At 43.1% G+C, this 18,984-nt stretch overlaps 1 protein-coding gene across 1 annotated transcript; it reads left to right on the forward strand.

Annotated features, from left to right (window-relative positions):
* Positions 1–730: 730 nt before the first annotated feature.
* Positions 731–17,890, forward strand: LOC140276800 (endoplasmic reticulum metallopeptidase 1). The gene is made up of 15 exons (XM_072371610.1): positions 731–1,234; positions 3,665–3,969; positions 5,810–5,937; positions 6,031–6,136; positions 6,672–6,818; positions 6,944–7,036; positions 8,821–9,033; positions 9,199–9,419; positions 10,731–10,905; positions 11,168–11,358; positions 11,471–11,623; positions 11,860–12,062; positions 12,183–12,298; positions 12,615–12,778; positions 13,354–17,890. Exons 1-15 carry the CDS (start codon positions 960–962, stop codon positions 13,528–13,530), a joined length of 2,667 nt encoding a protein of 888 aa, XP_072227711.1. The 5' UTR covers positions 731–959; the 3' UTR covers positions 13,531–17,890.
* The last annotated feature ends 1,094 nt before the right edge of the window (positions 17,891–18,984 follow it).

The raw sequence follows: 18,984 nt of genomic DNA on the forward strand, positions 1-18,984 counted from the left end.
GATTTATACATGTGGAAATGGCAGTTTATTACTGTTGCTGCATACTAAATTGCCCCTAAGGGGTCAATAAAGATTACCTTGAACCTTGAACAGATCTCTGCTGTGGAGCAGCACAGCTCTCTCAGGGTTACCTTTGACCTTTTTCTGTTACATCTGATTAATGACCTTGTTGCCTGATATGTGAGTTTTGGTGATGCATTCTGTCTTGGTGGGTCTATTGTTGACCCATAACATTTACCAATGGATTTGATGGCACTCAGTGAGGTATATATTTTTCTTTTTTAAAATTTTTTATAACAGCTCTAATCTGTACTTCCTCAAAACTTTGTCCCTGACATGTTTGACATAAGATTGCTAAAACTAAAAGTTTAAATCCCAATAAACCAGAGTAAAAGACAAAACATTTCAGGAAGATTTGATAGGTGACACCATTTAAAAAAAAAAAAAAAAACCTCCACCTACTGTTACTATTTTAGGCCTCCATTACTTTTCAGTTGACAAGGGCTGAAACACCTTTTTAAAATATCTCACACATAAGGAGTAAATATATATAAAATAAAACATATATATATATATATATATCTACTGACAGGAGTTTGTTTAATAAAACTTTGTAGTGCATGACAACATAATGAGACAGTTTAACAGACAAATCTGTTGCATTCAGGCCCATTTTTTAAAATCAGATTTTTCCCCTCCATCTCCATGTCACATTGAAAATAAATTTTGCTGACAGTGGCGTCAAACTGTTGAACTCGTTTAAAAGTCTCTTTCGAATTTGCTTCCTAAATATCTAATTTATAATATTGTGGAGAGGTGGCTTTCTGCGCGTGTGTTTTCAAGCGCTTTCCGCCCGCCCTCTCAGCCAAGTTTGTCCCTCAGTGCGTTCCGTCGACCGTCCAGAGAAAAAGCCACAGCCGACAGCGCTTGCAGCCAGCTGATGTGCCATTCGCTCAAAAATGGAGAGCGACACTACTGTCCGGAGAATAAAACCCTTGGGGTCTCAACTTTATGCTGCCCAAGATCACGACGGAGCTTATGACCGGTGCGGGGATAACGGCTACAGCGATGACCCGAAGAGAAAGCCCGAAGTGAGCCTGTACTCACTGCGGGAAGGGCTCGCCGCTTCCCTGGTCTCTGTGTTTATTTTGGTGCTGTGGGGACTCGTTCATTTGTCTTTGCAGCAGCTTGTTGTTGGAAAGCCCACCGGGGAGTTTAACGCAGAGAGGGCCAGGTGAGTTTCGTGCTTACTTTAATCCCTCTTTTGTTTTACTATGTCAAATCAGGAAAGCTAACCCTCACTGTAGATTGGCAATAGATGTGCTTAGAAACCACTGCCGGGTCTTTCTTCCGGTTCACCTCCACCTGTATCTCCCAAGTAAGCTGCAGAGCGGTGGGAAACAGGTGTGTAGACAGCTTTAAAGTCAGAAGAGGAAACTTGCGGCAACCTTTAGACCGGTGTCTTTTGCACGAATCCTGCCAAAACTGCCCAGGCATACATAATCAAGCTTACTCATCCACACCAAGTTTATTTGCATGAGACCTTTCATATGAATTGAGAAATCCGAGCGTTTTACAAGACGCATTGAAACTCTACCCAGGAAATGCATCGCAAAGCATCGACACACATACAATCTAAAATTTTTTTTTTAGCATTTTAAATATGTGACGCCATTTAAGTGATTTCATTCAACTAAAATAGTAAAATCCAAATATACAGCTGTTGTCTTTCTATTCAAATCATTGCCTGCTTTGCATGGTTGTAACGTGTGTTTGTTGTGGTTGTTGCAGCTTTATTGGAAGAAAACTGTGGATTTAAAGACATCCAGACTGACTAAACTGTTATACTCTCCACTAATCAATTTGTCATTAAAAAAAAATAAATAAATAAAAATGTTGCTTTCCAGCTTGATGCATAACGACAGGGATCATTATAAGTGGCCCTGCTCCTTCAGTATTGACACTTCGCTTGGCGCTCATTTGAACAAAAAGAAAGCCAATGGTGGACAGATTTATTAGCAATCAATGCAGCCTGCTCGACTTTAGAAAAAACAACAACCACCCGATCATTCAAAGTAGCTGCAACATTTTCAGATTAAAGGCTGTCTGCCTCACAGTGCAGTTTTTCAGTCCCTGCGAGTAGGAGGAGGAGGGATTATGGCACTGAATCTGAGGTCAGCAGGGCTGGGGTTGAGCTCTTAAAAAGTGCTTGGCAGCAGGATTTGCCATCATTTGGCTGCTTGCTCCATAAATGAGTGCTGTGTGCAAACTGATTAGGCCTCTGAGCTTCTTTGGTCCCAAACGTGGCCACAAATCCAGATTTGAATTCTAAGCATCGGAGCGGCTCCTTAAACGGATGGGAGTGAAATCAGCGGCCCAGACAGCTGTCGTGTCATCTGCTGCAACCTGAGGAAAGTGGGAGATGTGATGCTCTGATGACAGATATTTGTTAGAAGTTTATGTTTTATGCTTGGGAGCGTCTGCATCAGTTGCCACTGAAGCGTTTTTGCTGGTTTTGGCGGTAAAAGGCAACGTGGATAGTTCTGAAAGAGATGAAGCAAACGCCATCTGCAGCATAAACATAAAGGAGTAAAAGCGTTTTTGATGAAGAGGTTTGTTCAGTGCAGGGGAGATGAGGTCAGAGTCAGATAGACATATGAATCATTTTAATCTGATCGTATCAGGGCAGGCTGAAAGTCAGCACTCGCAGAGATGCATTTAAATTCAAGCCCTGCCTCTTGCAGGACCATTGCTGGGCATGTCCCTGTGTTTACATTACTGATAGATCAATGCCCCTCAACACAGAGACCCCGAGCCTTCTGCCCTTCAGTGTACTTTCCAAAGCCACAAGGACTGATCATATTTTTTTGCTCTTTCTACAGATTTGTATACAGATGATAAGGAATTATTAAAGAATGCAGTTTCCAGGATGTTTCCTCTGTGGGTTTGTAGTTATTTTTTAGGTTAATGCTCTGAAACACAACTCACAACATACAATAATTAAAAATGAAGTGAACCCACAAATCTGAACACATAAAAAGGCATTGACCACTCCTAATCTTTCACACACTTTCTGAATCAGTTCCTCAATTCATCTCTCATTGGACGAGTGAAAACGGAACTTAATGCATAAAATTATTAAATACTGTGTTTTGGGAGAACTGTGTAATGAAAGTATGATTAATCGATCCCAAAAAGGAAAGTGGCGGTATAAACTGTTGATGAAAAGGATCAATATAATAATAAACGAATGAAAATCAGTTTGATAAGCAGAGACAGGGGCGCGGTTTATGTCTTCAGAGAAAGGTAACGTGTTCGCGGGCGGCCAAGGACTGAGAGGATGGCGTCACGCTCGCCGTCGGCAGATAGCGCAGGTGACAACACGCACAGAAACTCACAATTAAACGGGGTGGATTTTGATTAAAGGGGTTGCACAAATGCTTTGTGAACTTTCAAACGTTTTGTCATTCAAATGAAAAAGACTTCCTCCTGGTTGCTTCTGTCATGAACACACAAACAGCAGCATGTGTCTGTGTTAATCAGTAAGCTGACTTGGTGTGTGTTTTTCCAAAACTGCTCTCCAATTTGGTTTTTACTATTTACCACATCATTTTTTTTTTAATCTTATGTTCCTCCTTCCATCCTTCCTCACCTCACTATCCAGACGGCACCTGGAGCAGATCACCAGCGTTGGCCCTCGGCCAGTGGGCAGTCAGGAGAACGAGGTCCTGACGGTGGGCTACTTATTGGAGCAGATAGAGAGCATCCGGGTGAAGACGGCCGCCGGCCCTCATCAGCTCACGGTAGACGTGCAGCGTCCAACGGGCTCGTTCTCCATCGACTTTCTCGGCGGGTTCACCAGCTTTTATGACCGTGTCACCAACATCGCCGTCAGGCTGGAGCCCAAGAGTGGCAGCCAGCACCTGATGCTCGCCAACTGCCACTTTGACACGGTGGCCAATAGTCCAGGTACAGAGGCATTCACTTCCCTTTTTGAAGAGATTTACCTTCTTGTCCATGTGAATTCTGAGGCGCTTTTTATTTGTTCGTGTATAAAAACGCCTGCTGGTCAGTGGCTGGTTCCACACAGACACGTTGGACCGGTTTATCCTGTTGGATTGTCTCATATAAACAAGACAAAAAATAAATGCTGACTTGCGTTTTACACCCCACCAAAGTAAGAGCCATCCGGCAGGCTCACCCTGAAGTAAGACCTATGTTTACATGGTAAACACTTCCGTTTGCACGCTTCACCTGCTGACAACAAGGTGGAAAACGCGGGTGCACGGGAGTTTTATTTCTTAAAATTCTGGTATTTGTCATCTTAAGAGCCCTTGTGTCTGGGTATGAAATGTTTCTGAGCAGAAGAACCATTGCTGTTGGACACACATTGAGTGTGAAGGTGATGAACATTAACTACTAAACAGATGTTAGATAACAAGGCAAATGAAGTGCTTGTATTTGTTACAGACCGGGTCAGATTAGGATATTATGTGGTTTGTTTGCTTTGTTTGTTCCGTCCAATCGCTTTGCTTTTGCTTTTGCTTTTTTTTTTTTTTTTCTCTTGTCTCTTGGCTGCTGCTTAGCAAGGTTACACCCAAACTGCCAACTTTAATTTAATCAAAGTTGGTGGAGACTTGGATGAAGAAGAGAAGGAACAATCCCTTACATTTGAGTGCACTTTGCAGGCTTTATCTTCCGAACAAACAAAGTTGTGTCTTATTGGCATGTGGACTGCACAGGGTGACATTTAGAGAGAAATAGCTGCCCTGCCCGGAAAACTTGAATCCCAGTTTTGCACAGAAGTGGAAGTGTTACAATACAGGAAAGTTTCAGTGTTTTACTCAACTTCCTCGAGCCAGCTCGGGGAGAAAAGTTTTCCCAGCATGCGTGTTAACTCGCGGTTTCACTGGTGAAAGGAAATTTATCTAAGAGGCGTGGACCAGGAGAATACAGGCCTTTGATTTCCCGGCGGCCCAAAACATTCATTCTTTTAAGAAATAATAACGGAGAGAAGAGGGAGCAAAGACAGGATGAGCATTGTCGTGCGTGCACATATGAATATCTCTGAACTTTAAGGACGGTTCGGCACACTAAACAGAAGTTTTTAATCTGGTTTAAGACTAACATGCACATATATACTGTGCATGTCTCGGGCTAATTCCCTGGACTCTTTCAATGCTTCTTGGAAACAAGGATTAATATGTTGCTGATATAAGTGGATATAAGCAGGGACAAGAGGATGACTAGTACCCTGGCAGACTGTGACCCCCCCCCCCCTAAATACAGTCGCTCTTGAAGGCCAGAGCACATGAATGCCTAATCCTTTAGTAATTTTTTTCCCCTCTCTTTGCATTTTTCCCTCAGTAGTTAGTGCTCCTTACCTCCAGCCTGCCTGATCTCTCTCGCTGTATCACATGGCCTGCTCTAATGCTCTTTTCCCCCCCATTCTTCTCGCTTTTGTCTCGTTTCTTTTATGCTCTCACAACTACACAAGCAGTGGGAGCCAAGTTTTTAACCAGCTACTCGCATTCTTCACATGCTTCCACACTGTGCCTACTCACAGTGTGTTTGGGGACTTTGTCCTGCCGTGCTTCAGGGGGTATCAGCGCTACCATCTGTGTTGCTTTTTTTTTTTTTTTTTTTCTTATCTCGCTGCCGCTCAACTGGTTTAGATGGCATCGATGAAAAGTTGCGTTCCTCTGTATGTGTACACCAAATCGAAGAGTTTCTCTTGCCTGCCACAAATTCGAACCAGGAGCACATTGTTAGTATTCCTGGCACACATGCACTGGTCTCCTTGTTTTAGGTGCCAGTGACGACGCTGTGAGTTGCGCAGTAATGCTGGAAGTCCTCCATTCTCTGGCCAACCTGTCCACTCCGCTTCACCATGGTGTCATCTTCCTGTTTAATGGCGCTGAGGAAAATATACTGCAGGTAAAAATGACGTTCGTCATTTGATTAAAGCTCCATATCCTCCGCGTTGTTCCCTATTTGTCTTCTTGACTCCGTTTTCTCATTTTCTGCCAGGCCAGTCATGGTTTCATTACCCAGCATCCCTGGGCTAAGCAGGTGCGAGCTTTCATTAACTTGGAGGCCGCAGGTGTTGGGGGCAAGGAAGTCGTTTTCCAGACAGGTACGTTTTAGGATCTGCTCCAGTTTGTTGGGTGTTTTTTCAGTTTGTGTCTTGTATTAACTTTTATCACACAAACGATTTTTACATCCAAGCTTAAACTCTAACATGATTATAAAAAAGAACACGATTGGTATAAAACTGACACTTTGTGCTCTCATTATTAATCCACTCCACCCTCTTTCTTTACAACAAGTTACATTTAGCCCCCCCAAAAAAATACCCAAACTCATTTAGAAATGATCAAACCGAAATGATAGAAAAAGTAAAACCAATTCACCTGACAGGAGTCTGACGAGGTACAACAGAGGTGTGTTTTAGGATTGGTCATTTCTTTTGTTAATGTTAAAGTTAATGACTTATCATGTTACATAATGACAAAGGATGTGGTAAAGGCAGCAGAGGACTGGAATATCCAGCCCCGATGGTGGGAAAATTGTTTCCATGATGATTCACCCTCATGACAACACAACAGATCTTGGATCACTGTCCGGTATCTAAAATATCTCCGACTCTTTGCTTTCTTTCTCTCTTAAAGGTCCAGAGAACCCGTGGCTGGTCCAGGCCTATGTTCACGCAGCCAAACACCCCTTTGCCTCTGTGGTGGGTCAGGAGGTCTTTCAGAGTGGCATCATTCCTTCTGACACAGACTTCCGCATATATAGGGACTTTGGTAACATCCCAGGTGAGGCCACAGATCATCGGACGGTGGTATATGAATGACAAAATGAGACGATGGCCTGTTGTGGAAAATAGTTTCTGTTTTATGTGCTGAACTGTATTTTGGGTATCTCCGTGTTGCTTTCACAGGCATTGATCTGGCTTTCATTGAAAATGGGTTCATCTACCACACCAAGTATGACACTGCAAACAGGATCCTGACGGACTCTATACAGAGAGCTGGTACACACTAACGCCACATGGATCCACTCGAAAATGTTACAGTACTTTATGCTTCAACCTGTTCCAAAGTGACAGAGCAGCTTCAGGCTGATTGTTTTGTTTTATCTGTCTGTTGAGGTAATAACACCGACACCAGCGTGTGGTGTACATTTGTGTTTTTATCTCCATTCTTATATGAGTCAGCAGTGTCCTGACCTCATTATCATACAGAGAAACGCATTAGCTCAGGCACCCACCAGCAACAGAGTGTTGCTGCTGAATTTATGTGTTTATTTAATTAAATTTTTTTTTGCTTTACTCTCTGCCTTTACTTAGCAGAGAATGCAGTCAGTCAGCACTAAAAACCCAAGAGCGTTTGCATCTGCAGCTACCGGACATCTCCCTCCTCTTCCTCTGGGCACAGCAGCTTGCTGTGAAAGGCATGAATTATTAGAGGCAGAATGTGAGATTTCAGTTGGAGGTAGAGTTTATTTTTAGTCTTTGAAGAAGCAGACAGAACAGCGTTTTTAAGTCGGAGAGTAGGACACAGTACGGAAGAAGATGATACACCCGCAGCTCTGTTGTTTTTGAGGCTTCTGATGAACACAGCAGATTTTTTTAAATTTTTTTTGTTGTTGGCCTCTCCTTAAAAATCTGCCTCATAGCTCTGCAGGGCAATCTAGGGCAGGGCAGTCTAGATCCATTTTCAATCAAGAAGATATTTTTAAAAAGTCTCTCCGCATGCACGAAGATGGCAGTTTCCTCTGCGTTCCAGTGGTTTTGTAAGATTCAGACAGGGAGGCTGTGGATAAATCGCAAGCAGGGAACTCCACATGAACAAGTAGCTGTTGTGCACTCAGTTGTTTACACGCTGTGTCCACAGTGAGCCTACCGGGCGGAAGAACAATGGAGCTTTATCTCCACTCTGTGTGTGTGTGTGTGTGTTTGCTGTTAACTGTGCAGACATCGAGACAGCACAGATAACAGAAAACTCAGCTGCAGCAACAAGCACAGCCACCTCTTAATGAGTCCTCATGTAACCAAATTTCTCATTTTCATTGAACAATGTGACCGGAGACCGTTTTGTAAATAAACTTATGTGAGACCGGTCGAATAAGAGGAATGAGGGTCTCTTTGTTTCTCCCTTACGTGTCTGGTCATGGAATAAATCTAGTGTGCGAGTATGAACGTATGGCTGTGTGTTCTAGAGGATTACACTAGTTGTAGGAGACTGTGGTGGTTACTATGTATTGGTGCCTGCGTTTGAGAGTAACAGTCTTGTATGCATTTGTCAGATCAAGTTTGAGTCACAACCTGGATAGTCAACCCGTCAGATCTGTCTGTCATTACTAATAATTTGGCATTGAATTTAACCAGGAAATGAAAGGCTTTGAGGAGCCTCTTTTGATTTATGGTGACGATGACTCAGACGGTCGTGTATCTGATGTTGTATCATGTGCCCGAGGTTTTATTGCTGCAGAAATGACTGTTTGGGAGGCTATGCAGGAATGTGAAGGGGCACTTCCTCTTTGTTGTGTTCTGCTGGTCAGGTGCTTAGCACTTAGTTAGCAGCCAACTCTGACCTGCATGAGATGTGTCAACTCTGCAAAGGTCTTTTTTTTTGTCATATGATGGGGAGTTACCGCTTTCACATTTAGTCATTTAAACCATTTACTTCCTCAGATTACGAGGTTGGAAACCATAATCTGCAATTGGTGTGACCTTCAAGTTAAAGTGTGTCTGTATTGACGATGTAATGCTGTACTTTCATGTGGCTAATTTCTGTTCTCGTGTACCGTTTCAAGGTGACAACATCCTGGCCGTCCTCAAGCACCTGGTAATGTCCGAGAAGTTGGCCGATTCCTCGCAGTATCGTCATGGCAACATGGTGTTTTTTGACCTGCTCGGGGTAGTTGTGGTGGCTTATCCATCTCGTGTAGGCACCATCCTCAACTACATGGTCGCCATGGCCACCTTTGTCTATCTAGCCAAGAAGGCCTCTCTGCCCGGCAACCGAGGTGGGTTTTCACTTCCTGTGGTATGTCATTTAATTTCCTGCACTTGTTTTGTGTCTTCCTCTTCAGGAGCTTTGTGTTTTTCTTGAACATTATAAGAGAAGGTCTGGTTTCAGGTTATTGCTGACTGTAGACAAAGCTGATTTAAAAAATGTCTGTCCATCCTAGGTGGGCGTTATGTTCGTGACCTGGCATGTGCCACGGGGGTGGCGGTGCTGAGCTGGTTTGTCACTCTGCTGTCGGTGCTGATTGTCGCCCTTCTCATCACTCTGTTGGGTCAGTCCATGTTTTGGTACACGCACTTCTATGCCTCCATCTGCCTGTATGGGGCTGCGGCCACCGGAAAGATGATCCTTATCCACACACTAGCCAAGAACTTGTATTACGGGGTGAGTGAGTTTTTATTTATTTTTTTGAAGGAGGGCTTCCTTTTTTTTTAACACGCAGCGTAGCAGTAAATGTGACAGTTGGGAGGGTACTGTAAACTTGTTTCAAAATCCAGGCATATTTCTTTAAGAGAAACCTCTGCAGAAGCAACATTAAACATGGCTTTTTAAAGATTTTGATGAAATAGCCTGTGTTGGAGTCAAGAATATAGCTCGAAGGCAGTAATGTGGGTATAGTTCTGTTCAGTCAGTCTCGTATAATTAGCTTGTTGTTGCTTTTTTTAAGTAAAGAGGGGGTCATTATTTCTCCAAGCCTTGTTTCTCACCAAACTCGCATTCCCGCACTGTGTATTGATTCTAAAACTGTAGAGGTATAAGACAGGCAGTCATCATTCTGTCACATGTCTGCGCTCATTCAGCAAATGTTTTTTTATTTTTTTATTTATTTGAAGCTTGCCAGCTGACTTCTCTCACTGTATTCAGCGCAGTAGGCAGTGTCTTGTGGTTATTCAGCCATCGAATACGGCTGTCAAGTATCTCTTCCTTAAATCAAGGCCTGCTTTAAAGGGAGTGCTGGAGAAACCACCGAAGGAAATCGAATTTGATTTTATAGCTGCATCTATAACAGAATGAACTCGAGCTTCTCACGAACATTTTTCCAAAGAGGAGACAGACCAGCTCTGTTCCAGATCTCATGTTTCTTCAGGGAAATTAACTCCATTGAGAGAAGCGCTTTTACATATACACTGTATATTTGTGCTGATGTTGCAAAAAAAATCTGTGGGTTATGTTCAGTAGAACAGACAAAAAGGATTCTGTAACATAAATGTAAAAACCATTTGCTCAGCCAGCAATGATTTGAAATTTTCATCCCTTTCGTGGCCCTTCCAATGGATTCTGTGCTTCTTTTTTAGTTTGTAGTTCCAGGTTCAGTATAAAACACTGGCCTTTGTTAGAAAATCTCCTTAAAACATATGTCATAATGTATAAGCGGTTCTTTTTTTCCCCTCTTTCTTTTTGCAGGAGTGGATGGAGCAGTGTTGTTGGCCAACCACTTCCAGTTATCTTGTTAAAAGTAAAGATGATTTTTAGCAAGTGCAGTGTTTTGTTTTTTTTCCTTTTGGTCAGGCTCATTGTCATAAGAAAAAGAAACTGGTAGAAATGGAATCCTGTTGTTCAGATTCAAATTCGGAGAGAACAATTTACATTTTTTTTTAATCTAAATTACATATGGAAGCAACCTGCAGTTTACCCTCAAAGTGCCCTGCTGCATGTTTATTGTACGTTGAGCTGTTGTGTGTTTTTCCTACACAGGGTGTGCGGCTGGTGGAGCTGGGCGATCTGTATTTTGACGTGAGCTTGCTGCTGTGGTGCTGCAGTCTGGTGTGGCTGACCCAGCAGGACCTATGTTCGGCCTACGTTCCCATGTTGATGGTGGCTTTCCCCCTGGTCACCAGACTGCTGCTGGCAAACGAATTTAAACACAGAGGTAAGCGCTCAACGTTGACTCGACCTCGTTCACAGTCTTTTGTCCGTCCACAAAGAGACAAACTGCGACATGTTGGTTACTCCAGCTGTTCATGTGACTGAAGGCGTCGGAGTGCTTAAAAAAAAGTGCCTCCCAGATTGATGAATGGCTTCTGAAGCCCACTCTTTAACTGCAATTTCAGGGGAAATTACAAAGCTGTAGAGAAAACTGCAGAATTCTGGGGGTGTAGTTTCAATATTCCTGACTTGCTCTTTTTCTCCAGGGGCGTCATTGAAATACTGTGTGCTGTACCTGTTGGGCCTGGCGCTGCCTTATGTCCACTTCATGTTTCTCATCTGGGTGGTGTTTGAGATTTTCACACCCATCATGGGCCGCAGCGGAACGGAGATACCCCCTGAGGTGGTAATGGCCACATTAGTCACCCTGGCCACCATCTTCCTCTCCTCTTTTTTCGTGAGTCTTCCCACATGATGGGATTTATTATTATTTTTTTTTATGTGCATGAATTGGGGGGGTACTTAAAAATGTGCTACTTTTCAGCCCTGTTGTGCTTTGTCTGTCTCAGCTGCATTTCATCTACCTGGTGAGGAGCACAAAGTGGATCTTGGCTGGTTTGGGCTCAGTCTTCCTCATCTTGTTCCTGTTGGTGTCCGGCAGCCTCTTCTTTCCGTATTCAGGCAGTCCAGACAGCCCGCGACCAAAGAGGGTCTTCCTGCAGGTTAAAATTCAAAACATGTCAAAATGTACTGAGAAATGTGTTTACATACTGTTTTTAAGAGGTACGCAGGTGTTTCTCTAGTGACTGGATGAAGGTAAATATTTAAAGCGTATTCCAAAATCGGAATGCTTGATATGCATAATCCATTATTGGGAATGGAAAAGGCTAACTAGGGAAGATGAGATTATATGAACAGACTACAGCAGCTGAGAGCGGCCTGATCTCTCTCTCTGCAGCATACAACTCGGACCTTCCACAATCTCCAGGGCCAGGTGGAGAGCCGAGACTCTGGTCTCTGGATAAACAGCTTTGACTTCACAGGCATACAGCACATCACTCCCCACATCCCTGAGATCAACGACAGCATTCGGACGCGCTGCCAGGAGGACCGCCCCTTCTGCGGTTACCCCTGGTTCCTGCCTGTGAAGTTCCTCAGCAGGTGACCACCGCGGCCTCGTAGCTCGCCATTTGCAAAAGCTCATTGGCATCTTCTACCACTAAAGGCTGCTTTTATTTATGCCTTGGATGAAACATTCGCTTCATTTTGGTGCATTTGCAGGAAGAACTGGTACCTTCCTGCCTCAGAAGTGTCTCCGAGTTCTCCGGTGGAGTTCAGCCTGCTGTCCAAAGAGGAGACCAGCTGGGGAACGTTCAAGATGACGTTCAGTGTGAAAGGTCAGGAGCGCCGTAAATGACCAAACTGACAGAGAATATCTGACACAGATTTTACGGGAATGAAAATGTCATTAAAATTGGTGAATGAGGACAAAAATTAGTAACAACAACAAATGCAAACGCAAAATGGGATACAATACAATGAAATTACGACACAAACTGTCCTCATTTGTTTAGGTTTTGACATCCGAAGCTGGAAGTGTGGTCCGACCGCCTTGAATTAGAGCTTTGATGTGATAAAACGGTGAAAAAGTGATGCAGTTGAATAAAATGTGTGTGCGTTCAAGCAAAAGTTCTCTCCTTTGTCGCCGTGCAGGACCCAGCCACATGTCTCTATATCTGATGCCTCACAGAGGGGCCAGTCTCTCCACCTGGTCCTTCGGGGATGGGACGCCTCAGTTTGACCTGAGCGGAGAATATTTCGTCTTCTATTCCCACGGCCTTAACGCCCCGACGTGGACCTTCTGGTTTGAGATTCAGGTACTGTCTGCAGGGACGACACACTCATGGAAAGTAGTCCAGACATTATCTGCTGAATTTGAATTTTGAAAGGGAAAGACCTCCCATTGTCGTTAGATGTAGAATTTCGGCTGCTGAAACGTTTGATATGTGCAGAATGTCATTGTTGGTGTTCAGAAATGTTTTTCTCTCAGTATCATGTAAACCACTTGTTAGCGCTTGGCTTGGAACCACCTTTTTCTTTTTTTTCTTTTCATTACTGGCATTTCTGGATTTCAGCCAGTCATGATCTTAAGGCTTCAGCCAATGATGTCTATTGAAGATTAGGTCCTGCCGGAACAATTTTCAACTGTGTATGAATATCTTTGCTGTCACGCGAAAACCCCCAGGTTTGAAGATTAGCTTTTTTTTTTTTTTTTCTTTTAATTAGGATTAAGACAAACTCCACGACCCCTAAAGGTGCTCCTTAGGTTACTTAGTTTGAGCTAAAAATCATGCGGCATGAAGATAAGATGAAGCTGCTTATTGGGCTTCTGTTTCTCTCACATATTAACAGACCATGCTAACATTCATGGTTGTATTTCTCTGTCTGTCAGCCCCCCAAAGAACCAGACCCAGCAGGCCCTGAGGGGATGATCTCGGTCGCCATATCCTCCCACTATTTCTTCGGGGAAGACTGGAGGACTGCTCAGCTGGAGGAAATCCTCCGAAGGTTTCCCCCGTGGGCCTTCCCCTCTGCCTGGGTCAGTACTTATGACATGTACCGATACTGAGGACGACACAGTGATGCAGAGGAGAGCCGAGGGCCACTGGGGCTCCGAGACATTTCAAAGAACAATACTGAGGACCGGCCCTGCTGCCTTTTCACTCTGGCACAAACACACACTCTAACACACACACACACACACACACACACACTCATGCTCCGTCCCAGCCTGCCTGAGAGACCTCCATCACTGTGTCAGCAGGCTTAGCAGCTCACGGAGCAGGAAGACGCCCTGAGCTGAGCAGTCAGCCTCCAGACCGACGCTCAGGCTGCCACGAGCCTCGTGCTCGCTCCTGAGTTTGTGAAACAAAGGAGTTTAAGTTTCTTTTTTTTCTACTCAATCAGTTGTGCCTTTGCTTTCCTCACTCTGTGTCCTTTCCACACTTTCCATCTCACTCACTTCCTCGCACTTTCTTCCCCTCTCATGCTAGCACTCTCCCCGAATGATCAAGCGTTGCATGTGTGCCCCCCCCCCCTCTTCGCTCTGTTTACCAGCAAACCCCTCGGACCGTCGTCAGACTCAATGTGTCTGTGGCTTCTTCTGCAAAAATCCCACCTGGACCACTCTATCTGCACTGCAGGTGTGGTGACGTACCGATAGGTACATTTGGTTTGGGCAAAAAAAAAAAAGACCTGCCTCTGTTTCACTCCTCGTTTAACTTGAACTCGAACTGGAACGTTTCGAATCCTCTTTGTGCACTTGTTATTCGGAGAAAAACCATGTTCTGCATTAGCCAATGAGTTGACTGTGAAAATGCTCATCATTCTTTCCAAAAGTCCAGCTAAATCCATGTATTTTATCCAGGAATGTCAACACCTGCTCAGACTGCAAGATGCAGAAAACTACAATCGAAATGTCACCTTAAAGAGTAGATCTTTTTGAATATAGAAGGCGATATTGAGGTTTTTTTTTTTTTTTTCTATCCTCTTCAAGCATTTCGCATGATGTTTTTCGGGGGAAATGTCGAACGAGACTAGAGTTCAGAAAGGAATTAGGTTAATCTGAAGTTATCGGAGTGTCGCAGGTGGGAAACCAGCAATGCAGCTCTGCAGTCAGACGGCACAAGTCTGCTTCCCTTTGGTCTGTTTCGCAATGAAGGGATGGTTATTTGCAGTTGCTCTTACTGTGATGATAATTGTAAAATTTTTTTGTGCTGTGAGAGGTCTCCAGCAGCACCAGTGAATGTCTATTGCAAAAAGAGCTGTGGAAAGACTCAAAGATCGATTAAGTCAGAAGAGACTTAACAGCTCCTGCTCTGATGGCAGTTAATCGTTTTAGTCCCTTTTCAAGCAAAAACAGACATTTGGTTGCTTGTGTTCATGTCTGATATCAAATGAAAAATCTGTGTGGGTTTTAACTTTTGGTCAAACAAAACGACACATTTGAAGACAAAGAGTGATTCATCAGGAGAACTGTCATAAAGCTACTGACTGGTTCTTACACCTTGGTTGCGGATTGTGTTGCAAGGGAATCGAATGCGAATGGGGAAACGTATGGCCAAATTTTGTGGCTACATTCGAAATCCAGCTATTTTAAACAATATACATATGAAATATAAGGAATCTATAATGACACAAACTGCTAATCATTTGGTGCCATCTGAACTGAGAGGGTTTTTTGTGTTTTTTTTCGCAGTTGTCCCTCAACACCACATCATTTCTTAGAAAACAACTTTTAAAACAGTTTCTGTCGTGTTGAAGGTGACAGTTGGAATGTAATTCTGTATGATTATGTGTGATCATACTGGAATCCAGCCTTTTATAGGTACAGTAGATTATTTTATCCATAGAAAGAAGAGTTCTATCAGAGTTCTGTTTATTTTAAAGAGCTAAAAATGGATATATATTCAATGGTTGTAATATACACAGGATTGTATTTGATTTGGGATTTTTCTTTTTCCAAGCTTGTGAAATTTGACTTGTATGCTAGGAACCGTCAGATTGAACCATTTGTGGCTTTAAACTGCACAGACGGCCACGGAAGCTGGTTATAAAGTAGGGAAAAAGCGGATATGAGCAGGTTATCCTCAACATTTAGTTGTTTTGAATGAGCACACCTTTAAGGGAAATGATAGTCACTAAATGTAGCCCCTTTACATGACCATATTTGCTAAATTATTTTGAATATCTGACATGCTTTCTGTTAAAGTGGCTAAACTTGACATATATATTCCTCGTGGTCCTAATGTTTGGGATTTCTCTCGCGTCAAACAATCCGTTCTCAGAAAGCGAGAACAAAAGCAAAAAGGAAGTAACTGGTGCTGCTGGAGAAGAGCCTGTGGGGCTTCCATTTCTGCCCTCGTTGTGTTGTGGTAGTTTCGTAACCACTTCGAATTACTCTAACCTGTTGATGTCACGCAATGTAACTGTCTTTTTTTTTTTTTTTACCACTACCTCCACCGTGATCTTACATTAGTGTCCAACACCAAGATAACCGTTCTTAAAGCTTGAATGTCTGTTAAGAGTTAAAGGCTAACTAATGATAGAAAGAGATTATTTGACGTGTCGTGAACTATATCAACTTTGTGGGCTACCTCTGTTTTCAGGAGATGTACCTGAACGTGTCTGTGCTGTTCTCATTGGTCAGTCTGTGGATTCAGAGGGTTGGGAGATTCAGTCCCGCGTGCTGATGAGTCTGATGCTTTGTCGACTCCACCTTTTATGTAACTGAAGATGGAGTTGAACCGTTAAAAAACAAAACAAAAAAAAACCCGTGAGACTTCTGCCGACCTAAAGTTGCGTTCCTGCTCGGCGAGGTGTCGAGATCCATGTTGGCTGCAGTAACGTGGAAGGAGGCCTTAAAGTCTGTCTGTCACATAAAGATGCACATAAAGTTTACATCTCAGGGGTCTTAAAAGCGTCCAAGTGCTGCCCCGTGTGGTGTATTTATGTGCATAAAGTGTCGTTTGGGAAGCTTTAAGAGTTGATCTCTGCCACCGCCTTCAACAGATGGCCGCTTTTTGTTTCCTTCACGGAGGAACGTGAACGTATCAGTGAGCTTCATGGTCGTTTTGTCGTGTGTGACTTCGAGCTCATCAAATCTGCATCTGTGCTCGATGATTCCCCCCCCCCCCCCCCCCTTCTTTAAAGACATCTCGTTAATTTATCACGTGCGTTGGAACCACTCTCCATACTCCAAAGAGCTGGAGCACACGTGCTGTTCACTTTGATGGATTACCAAAGCACATTTCGTGTGTCAGCTGTATGGAAATGGTTAGAAAACGCCAGTGTGGTCCGTTGATATGTTCAATAATAACTGACTGATACAGATGCTGCTCCACACCTGTTAGTAATAAGAGTCGCAACGTGAACAGAAGCAGAAACAGCTGATCAGACAGATGTTTCTGCAGCTGGCCAGCAATACCACCTGATCTTTGAGTCATCATTGGGTTACTGGTGACCAGTGAACAAGCTTTTGTTTGCTTCTTACACGACCGAGTCGTTTTTCCTTGAGACGAGAGCTCCAGAAATGCCTTATTATCGTCCTTTTGATTATTTCCGTCTATCGAGGGGCGCCTGAAAATGACACGTCTTTAAAAACGAGGAACCTTCTGGTAGATGTCTCGCTGTGCAGTGAAATGGGCTGATGATGGGGGGGATCTGGTCCGTTAATCCGTTACAATATATGAAACACTCATGTTCATATGCAGAGTCTATGAGAGGAAAGTCTTTATTTAAGTTTCTGGACGTTTTTAAACTTGGATGATGGATAACAGTGAGAGCAGGGGAGGAGCTGCTGTACATGTGGGACAGAGCAGGGAAATATTAGGCAAAGGAAACAAAAAAAAGCTGTGAAATGACTCCTCCTACACTGTTGGTGCTCCCACTGTTAAGACTAAAGCTGCTACAGAGCTTTGCCTGAAACAAAAGACCGTGAATCTGATGAGCAAACTAAACGTTAGTCTTTCATTCATCACACGTGGCAGCCGGTTACAGTTTAAAAATAACAATAACGTTTTTGTCCAGTTGCGAAATCGACTGTTTTGGGAGGAATTTCTTTTCCTGGAACACGTTCAGATGTCTTAATATTAATATTGTCCTTTTATTTTTGTATTACTTTAACTCTGTTCATTCGGTTTTTTTTGTCATCTAACCATTTTCTTGGCTCCCGCGTTTCATTCAGTGTTCAGTTTGTGTTGTGAACGTTAGCAGTTAAAATTAAACTGATCATTTTTCACAGGGTGGGAGAAAAAAAAATAAAACTACAACCTGTTAGTTGGTGTCGATCTGGATTTTTCTTTTTGGGGGATTGATTTGGTTTACAGGGTATTTGTATGTTGAATAGATGGGATGATTTAACATTATGCAAAAAAGCTTGAATGAAGTTAGCACTTGTCCAGCAATTAAAAATGCTTCTTACATTGATATTGGCTATTGCAGTGTCCTTTGTGTACGATCATTTCAATGTATGTACATGTATTAAATTAAAAAAAAAAAATACAGTTGGATACAGAAAGAAAGAAAGAAGCAGTTTTAAAAATAATTTATTGGTCTTTATGTACAATGAAGGAAAAAAAAATGAAGTAGAAAACCAAACATGAGTAGAAAAGGCAAATGTACAGAGTATCTTTACACTGCATTGAGGATGTCTGCTGGCCCAGAGAGAAAACTTTACTCCGAGTAAACAGGCAACACTTTTAAACTGTACACCGCAAGGAGGGCGCGCCGTCCAGCGCGAGACGCACCTGACCCCCGCAAAGAAAACCAGAAAAGATCTGCAATATTCATTTCCGTAGGAAATTGTCTCATATGCTGTCAGCATTAGTTTAGAGCAGTGGTGGTTGTGTGTCTGGGCGAGAGGGTTGTGTGTGTGTGTGTCTGAGGTGTTGTTCCTTCTGCATAATGTTCAGTCGAAGCAGCCGGTGCTTTGTTTTTCTTCTCACAAAAGGCCTCTGGACGTTAAAAGTCTTTGGTTCGAGTTACCGGTTTCAAGTCAAATAAAGCTTACAGGCTGTAGGCTTGTTCTGAGTGGAGACGGACCCACTGGAACACAGTTCACATTGAGCGACAAACAGCAACACGGTGGGGTGTTTTAGTTTTTTTTGTCCTTTTCTGCACAGAGAGGGAAATTCAGAAAACCGTTTCAAGGGCCCGGCCTTTTTCCGACAGACGATGCACTCAACAGAAACGACTCTAGAAAGATGTTTGGTCTATAATGACAAGAGACAGGAGCAGTGGCGAACATAAAGCTTGAGTAACATTTCAATACATTGCACAAGATAATACTGACATATCCGACAAACCTTTTAGTGCTCGTGGTTGAGAGCCAACGCACCACTCGTGATTACTAAAGGTGGGAGAAGTTATCAGTCATAAAAACAAGTCTCCATTCATCAATTCAGCACTTATCACTCTGCTATAATGCCAATAAATAATATCAATAATGAGGACTAATACGATAAAAATCAATCCCAGGAGATCAAAGTCACAAATCTCGTCGACGCATCGTGAATAAAATGCG

This window comes from Leuresthes tenuis, unplaced genomic scaffold (assembly GCF_036924035.1).
Source record: "Leuresthes tenuis unplaced genomic scaffold, fLeuTen1.0.hap1 SCAF_19, whole genome shotgun sequence".
NCBI lineage: Eukaryota > Metazoa > Chordata > Actinopteri > Atheriniformes > Atherinopsidae > Leuresthes > Leuresthes tenuis.

What these genes read in the sequence shown, in the direction of transcription:
- LOC140276800 (XM_072371610.1), top strand. Translation starts at nt 960, where the DNA reads ATGGAGAGCGACACTACTGTCCGGAGAATAAAACCCTTGGGGTCTCAA. An exon ending in GGAAGTCGTTTTCCAGACAG is followed by an intron (nt 6,137 to 6,671) that starts GTACGTTTTAGG and finishes TCTCTCTTAAAG; the next exon opens with GTCCAGAGAACCCGTGGCTG. An exon ending in AAACGAATTTAAACACAGAG is followed by an intron (nt 10,906 to 11,167) that starts GTAAGCGCTCAA and finishes CTTTTTCTCCAG; the next exon opens with GGGCGTCATTGAAATACTGT.